The 9,824-nt window shown below is 32.2% G+C and overlaps 1 protein-coding gene across 1 annotated transcript; it reads left to right on the top strand.

Moving 5' to 3' along the window:
* The first annotated feature begins 2,017 nt into the window (after positions 1-2,017).
* Positions 2,018-5,734, top strand: LOC131950086 (chondroitin proteoglycan-2). Its single transcript, XM_059312127.1, has 6 exons — positions 2,018-2,213; positions 3,045-3,101; positions 3,456-3,479; positions 4,203-4,268; positions 4,813-5,013; positions 5,604-5,734. The coding sequence occupies exons 1-6, from the start codon at positions 2,136-2,138 to the stop codon at positions 5,622-5,624; spliced, it is 447 nt and encodes a 148-aa protein (XP_059168110.1). The 5' UTR covers positions 2,018-2,135; the 3' UTR covers positions 5,625-5,734.
* The last annotated feature ends 4,090 nt before the right edge of the window (positions 5,735-9,824 follow it).

The raw sequence follows: 9,824 nt of genomic DNA, 5'->3' as shown, positions 1-9,824 counted from the left end.
TGAAATATTAAAGGAGGCAGTTTTAATATCACTAAACTATGTGGCTAATACAGAAGTCAAAATGTTTTTGAATCTTCAAACATAGTTCATACAACAAATAACAATAACATTTTTTTTTCAAGTTTAACGTGTATGTTACTGTATCAATGACGTCAGCATTTACATAATAGTGGGAATACTCATCAGAGCTTAATACATTGAATGCTAGTACACATAAGAGTTGTGCACTGAATGCAGGTAAAGAGGTCAGCTAACTGAAGACTGGTACCCATCAGAGATTAGCTCACTGAAGACAGGTACACTTCATAGCTTAAAAACAGACACCTATAAGAACTTAGTTCTCTGAAGACAGGTAGGCCTACCCATCAGAGATTCGTTTTTTTACTTTCTCGTATATACGAAGTATAGAGAAAGTCTTGTAATCGTGCACAAAAAAAAAATCGAGATTTTTACAAATCTCGACGTTTTACATCTCACTGATACGAAAAAAACATAATTTTGCATTCTTGTCCGTATGTCTGTGTGTCTGTCTGTCTGTCTGTCTGTCTGTCTGTCTGTCTGTCTGTCTGTCCGTGTGTAAACACGATAATTTGAGTACCGTTACAGCTAGGTTGATGAAATTTCATATATAAGTATCTTATCAAAATCGTAGATCCGTATCAACTTTTGAGCGATTTCCGATAACCGGAAGTGGTACTTTTCCTACTTTGAATTTTTCAAAAGCCTATAACTTGAGTACTATTTCAGATAGATAAATGAAATTTCACAGGTGAGTAAAAGATCTAATTCTCTACCTTCTGTTAAATTTTGAGTAATTTCCGTTGACTGGAAGTAGTACTTTACGCTTCTTCCGATTTCTCAAAAAACTAATGTAAATTTTAAAAGTACTGATAATATTGCGCACTATTATGCGCTTTTTTATTTGGCGTTCACTTGGTGTGCAATTAATTTGTCTACGAGATTTTATTCTATTTTTAAAACTTTAAGTATTTAAAATGGATTAAAAATCATGTCTATAGCCCGAGTTCCCATCCCCTGTTATTTTATATAAGAATATTCGAGAAAGTTTAGGGGAGATCACTCCCGGTTTATTTTAATCAGGTACTTATCAGAACTTAGTTTATCCTGCTGAAGGAAACCATCGGAGCTTTGTGCACTTATAGCAGGTACTAGTCCGACCATAGAAGAAAGAAACGAGATATATATTAGGCCTGAGAAACCAACATACTTTATTGGGCCTTACTGTTGCGCATTAGACTATTGTCGAAAAGTAAGATACGTTTCAGAACATAGTGTAAAGGTAAAACATCTATTAGACTTTTATAATCTTTTTTTTTTCCGTTTGAGCCCAAGACGTATGGGGAGGGTATAGTAGAGTTCATTTATTACAAAGACCTCGGCAAATGAAAGGAATAGAGTGGTCAGTACTATGGCCATCCTGTTTTTCCGTCACGTGAGTCAGGTACCCATCATAGCTGAGTGGACTCAGGGACCTCCTGCAGTCACGAGTCCCAAACAAGATCCGAAATCAAGACCTTTGGACTAGCAGTCAGACGCTCTAACATTTAACCACAGAACTTAGTAGACTCAAACGTGGTTCCCATGAAATCGTCGTTGACTCAAGTGACTGGAAAATTGTCCCCCAATGAACGACACTCGAAGTACAGACTAAACTGGACATGGACACATAGGAACAAACACACATACTCATATATATATATATATATATATATATATATATATATATATATATATATATATATATATATATATATAGGCTACCGCTAACAATTTTGTAAACCTAATGCTAGTGCATGCTGAAGAATGTATCGACTTAATCAATACACTAAGCACATTTTAATTACCTGTAATTTGAGACTTCCTACAGTTCGATATTTTTAAAAAATAAGCAGTAATCACATACGTTTATACCTGTTAATACTCTCCACGTTTAAGTTATGGCTGTGAATTTACACGGGCTCAACAAGATTATAAATGTTTACTGTCGATCGTGCATGAGTGAATCGATGCAGTGAGATGGACTATAAGAACAGACCGTTGGAGGTCCACAGTATAGCAGGTCCACTAAGCCGAGTGTATTCTACCATCGTTGAGACATCTCCAAAGACTGAATCATGCAGAAGATTATTCTTGCAGCTCTGGTTGTGTTGGTACTTGTGAGTACCATATACGGGAAACCAGTCCCACAAGAGGTACATCCTTGATTTTAATCAATGATTAAATAATGTTTAATAGCTCTTTACAATTATTAATACTTAGGCAATCAGCCTATTAACCAGTGATATTATCCGCATTGATCGTTTTTGGACAAATAGATTTCACTCATATAAATTTAGAATTTTAAAAATATTTTCTAATTTAGAAATAGACTCAGAGAGAACTAGTTATTGAAGTGCACTCTTCCCTTTACATCGGTGTTACTTAACCTTCCATTTTAATTTCCATTTTGAGTTTTCCACTTAATACGTATTAATCTTTTGATATGACCAAAGACTGATTTCAAGCAAAGTAAGATTTTAATGGGCAATGAAATATATAGAAATATATAAACATTTCGTACAATCTTTCTTTCAGGCACAGATATAACCCTATAAATCTGTATAAATAAATAAATAAATAAATAAATAAATAAATAAATAAATAAATAAATAAATAAATAAATAAATAAATAAATAAATAAATAAATAAATAAATAAATAAATAAATAAATAAATAAATAAATAAATAAATAAATAAATAAATAAATAAATAAATAAATAAATAAATAAATAAATAAATAAATAAATAAATAAATAAATAAATAAATAAATAAATAAATAAATAAATAAATAAATAAATAAATAAATAAATAAATAAATAAATAAATAAATAAATAAATAAATAAATAAATAAATAAATAAATAAATAAATATATATATATATATATATATATATATATATATATATATATATATATATATATATATATATATATATATATATATATATATATATAATGTATCATGTGGTATTTGATTTAATAGGAAATGAACTCTGAACTTAGTGAGCAGGAAGGGAATGTCGACTACGGGATTCCGCCAGTAAGAAAAAGTACTTTTACTTTTAAATTAAATGCTTTAATATATTTTCAAATTAACTAATATTAAAATAAACGTTACGCACATTGTGTCCACCAAAAGTTGTATGATTACATTATTTGTTTAGAAAAAAAGCCGATACAATCAAATATAGTATAACAATATGTCATATTATGTGCTGCTTTTTGAAATGTAAATCCTGAATAAAAAAAAAACTTCATCTTAACCATAATGATTTGATGTTAATAATAACAATGTGCTAGTGTTTTTTTTAAAATGTAAATCCTCAATGAAATTTTTTTAAAAACTTCATACTGATTTGATGTAAATAATAACAATGTTATCGAATGTCTGCAGATAATCGACTATGATGGTCCAATTGTAAGTAGATAATCAATATTAAATTAATTAGCACAATAAATATCATTAAATTATGACTGTATGAAAATATTTATGTGAGTAAATACAATCGATCTTTAGTAGAAATTTTTGCGTATATCTTTGGACAAGAGACAACAAAGCTCTAACAGTGTAGCACATATATTGCAGCGGGACAATCAAAGTGATAGATGGGGTACAGGGACCTCATGATCTACCCAGCAGGCTTACAGGAGACTGTTTCAACAACTGCACAACAACTACAATTTTAGTTGTTAGCGAAGAGCGCCAACGAACAAATATCATCAACAGCCTTTTTCAATTATTTTGAAACGCTGTATGTTTTAGTATTGTCAAGGAAAAACTTTTTACTTGAGATTCTGAAGGGGCCAGCCAAGTCCAATATGTACATGGACCGCACCTCAGTGATATACATAAAAACATGCATATGGTTCTAGACCTACTTCTACACCTGCACATACAATTGCACCTACATATACACATCTATTTATAACGTATATAAATAAATAAACAAATAAATAATAAATAAATAAATAAATATATATATATATATATATATTTATATTATATATATATATATATATATATATATATATATATATATATATATATATATATATATATATATATATATATATATATATATATAATTTATTGTAATTTATGTAACTATAAAACCACAAGTATCTATGTTTGTTTTTACAGGGCCCTAAATTTGAACCGGTTGACGAGGGTAGCATCGTGATCGCATTTGACCCGTCCTATTTTTATGTAAAACATTAATTACATTGTATTCGTATTTGGGGAAGTATGCTAGAGTATGTGTAGCCACTGGTTTTACAATATGCTTTTCCAATCATGTATTTAATTTTCATTAGTTGGGTACCGGATTTTAAAAAACAAGTACATTATGTTCATTATTTTTGGTTGACATTTTTATTAACATTTTTCATAATCAGAGACTGATAAATCTGATCTGCCAAGGAATGCAGATATGGTGACTTACATGTTTTGCAGAAAACAATGACACATTTTTATTCGTTTCAGGATCAAAAAGAAATTTACGACAATTTAAATTAAAGGCTCCTAGTTAGAAAACAATACACACATTTTAAAAGCCATCTTATTTAAATATTTACTATATATATATATATATATATATATATATATATATATATATATATATATATATATATATACATATATATAAAGAGAGAGGGAGGGAGAGAGTACAACAATGAGAAAAAAGTGTGAATATGTATGTATATTCAAATCAATGATGCTATAAAATTCACAGTTTTACTTTTTAAAACAGGGCGATGGATATGACACTTTTGCCGAAGGTATCTACACGGGTAGCGGCGACAGTAGCGGCGATAGTAGTGGCGAGAGCAGTGGCGAGAGTAGTGGCGAGAGTAGTGGCGAGAGTAGTGGCGAGAGTAGTGGCGAGATTAGTGGCGAGAGTAGTGGCGAGATTAGTGGCGAGAGTAGCGGCGAGAGTAGTGGCGAGTACCCAGTAAGTATACCATGAACAAAATATTTCATCTAAAATTAAATCAAATCGATTGGGTCGGCGTGGTCGAGTCGGTAAAGTTCATGGTTGCTAAACCGAAAAGTCTCGAGTTCGAACCCTCGGGTAGATGAGGCTCGTTAGCTGGGGACATCCACTCTTCTAGGAGAGACAACTCCAAAATTAAATTAAACAACTGCTGCCTTGTAGTTTGTTCTTGGTTGAACAAAGGCTATGGAAGCAAATCCAAAAAGAAAAGCAGGCTGAAATCGGAGTCATTGGCCTCAATGGCGCATAACCAGTTGACACGTAACGCTTAATTGTGTTGGAGGCGTGGTCGAGTCGGCAAAAAGATCATAGTTGATAAATTCGAACAAAGTCTCGAGTTCAAACCCACTGGCAGATAAATCTCAATCCCCTTCAACACTAATAATTAAGAACGAAGAAGAAGTAGAAGAAAAATCAAATTGGATCACATGTAAATTTGCATGTATATATATATATATATATATATATATATATATATATATATATATATATATATATATATATATATATATATATATATATATATATATATATATAATTGTTTCTAGATCATCGAATACGTTGCATAACAAAAAATTGACAAAGAAAAGTATGAAAAGATTACCGGTAAATTCTGAATAAAGTTGTAAGTAAAGGCCTATTATTATGTCGATCATAAAAAAAATCCAAAAAATGATCATTTTGTCGTGTTTTGTCTTTTATTTATTACAATGTTATCAACAAACAATCAAGACATAATTTATAGCTTTCTAAAATATTTTCTTCTCTACTAATTCGAATGAAACTTTTTACAGAATATTCTGAGAAGCTTTGGAAATTTTTTTTTATTGAAAATGAGTTTACAAAAGAATAAATTTGAATTTTATTGGTTTAAAAAAAAAAAAGTAAAATAATATTTTTACCTAATTGTCAAAAATACATATTTAGAAAAGCAAATACTAAAAAAATAATCTAAGTTACACCCAGAGTTTCTTCCAGGCATCTCTTCGGGGGGGCGAAGCCCCCCCGAAAAATTTTTACCGCCCCCCCGAACGAAATGAAATTTATATAATTTATATAGAAAATATATACTTTTAACAGTGTCCGCCCCCCCGAAGAAAGTTTACCGCCCCCCCGAAGATTTCAAGTGCCCCCCCGGAGAAAAAAGTCTGGAAGAAACACTGGTTACACCTTAACAAAAAACGAAAGAATAACCGGAGTATTTTCTTATTAAAAACATGGTTGTCTATATGTTCAATTAAGTATTGGATCGGCTTATGACAAGAAACGAAAGATAATGTGTGCAAGCCTCAAAATACGGCCCACCAACTAATACAAACCGTATGCTAAGCCGCGTAATACGGCTCGTGGGACGGAAGGAGTTAACATTCATCTCTGCCAGGCCACAGACAAGCTACAGAAAATATAAACATGGAGGTAACGGTTATAAGGAAATGGAATTCTTTACTAAACGACTTATAATCTGTAAAAATTGGTTGGTCTTTTACAATTAGACGGACTAATAATGTCTACTAGTAAAAAATAAAATATTAACTTTTTAATTATTATAAACATTTTTTTTCGGGGGCAGGCGGACCAAGTTCATTAGAATATTAAAACCAGGCCTAAGCAAAACATTTGGTTTTATTGTATTGCTAAAAGTGTTATCGATTTAATTAGAATGCTTAATTAGAATGCAGACTAAGTTAAGTACTTTTATATTATGGAACATGCATAAGTTATATAAGGACCTACACTTAGGATTGAAAAGTTGGGAAAAAAAAACAACTAAAAATACGAATTGAAGTATTTGATATTTTAACCCATTATCAAACGCAAACATAGAACCTATGCAAAACAGAATAAAGCACATGTAATAAAATATATGCATCCAGATAGCCTTGTTATATTGTCAGTATACTCGGAATATTTTTACATTCGTTAATAATTCAGTCAATTTGTTGAGAATATTTTTATTTTTTAGTTAATCTGTTTTCTGACCCTCTAGAGTCAAGTTTAATGTGAAATACTTTAGCTTAAAGTGTATCTATGACTGATAATTTATTCAAATGAAGAAAAAAAATCAGCTTTCTATCTTAATTAATTTACTCTTCCCTTTCTTGTTTACGGATCTTTTCTAAATTTATATTTCCAAAATGAAATTTCCTGATAGTGTTTCCCGAACCGCCTGTCTGACACCCACATCCCACCACCTAAGTGACCGCCCACTCGACGAGTTAATGTGTTTTCAGCACTATTATTTATCCTAGAATCGCTTCGCCCAAGACACTGGAAGCGTTACAAGTACATTTGTGTTTGTGGGTGGAAAAAACGCCTGAAAAAGATAGAATAGTTCTGGCGCGACTGATAATGAGCTGATTACCTTGGCAGTGAAATGAGCCGTGATATTACCTGACTGAAAGTCCTTTAGAAATGTCAGTCAACCAGCTCACTGACTGGTTTTTTTTCTATACAGACAAGACCTTTATTTGATACAGATTCGAGACTGTCTATTTTGAGAAACAGTCGAGGTACAATAATACTGTCCTTATTTGAAGCATGACTAAAAACATTGTCAGTTTGAAACCGAAAATACATAATCTTTTTTTTACTGACAATTTTTTTAGCTTACGGTAACTGTACTTGAAAAACACCATTTCGACAACAACAAAAAATTAAATTATAAACAACAGTATAAAAAGAAGACATATTTGATTTTGCAATTCTCCAAAGATATGTATAGTTCTAATCACTACCCTACCTTTGACTTATTTAGCTACATGCAAAGTACCCTTTCGAAAGTTAAGGTCCATGGCGCAGGTGTAGTATAATTCACTTTTTTCAATGACCTTGGCACTAGAAGGGATATTCTGCTAATCACTACGCGTATCAGGTTTAACTTTCCCTAACGAGAAGCAGGTAGCTGGTAGGAACTCGGGATTCGAACTGGAGACCTCGGGATAGCAGCTGAACGCTCTATCACCCAACCACGCCGCACCACCAATTACATAAGAGCTATTAATACCAGGGGTTAAAGATCACTATAATGATTGAACTTTTATTATAACAAACAGTGTTATATGTAGTTAAGGGGTCAACTTTCACTAGATTCGTTTTTATCTAAACTTAGTTTAGGCCTTGGTATTAAAACAAACACATTTCAATTAGAGGTGTTCCATATTCAGATGCACACTTTAACGTCTGTCAGAAATTTGATACTCCTATGTTCTATTTATACCAGTTTATTTTCTTACGTTTTCACGTTCTTAGCTTTCGGTGATATTATTTCACACTGATTTAATTTATATTATTTTTCAACTCGATTAAAATGAATCGTTTTCCTTGTCTAAATAATTAGCCTACCTAGCAGTTTCTTCTATTTGTTACATAGCTGAATAATTATACCTCTCCTTGACGTTATCTAATTATTCATCTTTAAAAATGACTTGCTTGAAAACACTACATTGTCTTGTCAAAGAAAATATAGTTAACGCTAAAAGTGGAAGACATCGTTCAATTTATCTGTGTCAAATCCTGCTGAACAATACAATCATGAGTAATTTAAACTTCTCGATAAAATAACAAAATATGTTAAAGGGAGATCACTTTTTCCACAGGCGTGGGAGGCTTAAAACTTTGAAAAAAAATGTGTTTGTATGTCTGTCAAGAAACCAATTTCATCTAAATAAAAAAAAACGGTTACCAGATTTTAATTTTATATTGGCTTCTTCAGAAAAAAAAAACGGAAGCCATTTTTATGTATGTTATGTCGCCTATGGGACCCATTAATGCACATGAAAGTGTTGTCTTTAAAACATGTTAGAAAAGGAATATTACGATGAGTATATGATTTGACAAATTTAGCAGCCGTTCAACTGAATCAGGAGGTTCCCAGAAAGAACCGCAACGGAAAAAAGCGCAACGGAAAAAAGCGCAAAACAAAAAGCGCAACGGAAAAAAGCGCACACGGAAAAAAGCGCAAAGAGAAAAAAGCGCACACAGAAAAAAGCGCAAACGGAAAAAAGCGCAAAGAGAAAAAAGCGCACACGGAAAAAAGCGCAAAGAGAAAAAAGCGCACACAGAAAAAAGCGCAAAGAGAAAAAAGCGCACTCAGAAAAAAGCGCAAAGAGAAAAAAGCGCAAACGGAAAAAAGCGCAAAGAGAAAAAAGCGCAAACGGAAAAAAGCGCAAAGAGAAAAAAGCGCACACGGAAAAAAGCGCAAACGGAAAAAAGCGCAAACGGAAAAAAGCGCAAACAGAAAAAAGCGCAAACGGAAAAAAGCGCAAAGAGAAAAAAGCGCACACAGAAAAAAGCGCAAACAGAAAAAAGCGCAAACGGAAAAAAGCGCACACAGAAAAAAGCGCAAACTGAAAAAAGCGCAACGACAAAAAGCGCAACAGAAAAAAGCGCAAAAAAAGAAAAAAAACGCAAACAGAAAAAGCACACACAGAAAACTGTGCACACCGAAAAATGCACAAAGAGCCATTTTCGCACAAAGACCTATAAGGACTAGATGACACATTTATACATGATTGTTAGGGCTGCTGTGAGAGTGTTGTGTTTGACCTGACGCGATATACTACCACTTAAAGCATAACACTACCATGTGCATTCACATAACCACGATACAGGCGATAATCGCTTGACAAACGTCTATTTTTTTCTTGTTCACTATTTATTCAACGACTATTCTCGAATAAATAAACATAAAACTATCCTTGATATTGGCATTACACGGAGTATCTCGTACATGCTCCCTAGTCCCAAGCTTGCATTCTATAACAACCCGT

Source organism: Physella acuta, unplaced genomic scaffold (genome assembly GCF_028476545.2).
Source record: "Physella acuta isolate Inbredline_101_S28 unplaced genomic scaffold, ASM2847654v3 ptg000734l, whole genome shotgun sequence".
NCBI lineage: Eukaryota > Metazoa > Mollusca > Gastropoda > Physidae > Physella > Physella acuta.
The sequence above is the reverse complement of the archived record's forward strand: the minus strand, read 5'-3'. Positions and strand labels throughout refer to the sequence as shown.

Excerpts from the sequence above, each read along its gene's own strand:
- LOC131950086 (XM_059312127.1), top strand. The coding sequence starts at position 2,136 with ATGCAGAAGATTATTCTTGCAGCTCTGGTTGTGTTGGTACTTGTGAGT. Across the intron at positions 3,102-3,455 it reads TCGACTACGGGATTCCGCCA|ATAATCGACTATGATGGTCC; the intron begins GTAAGAAAAAGT and ends GAATGTCTGCAG. Across the intron at positions 3,480-4,202 it reads TCGACTATGATGGTCCAATT|GGCCCTAAATTTGAACCGGT; the intron begins GTAAGTAGATAA and ends TTGTTTTTACAG.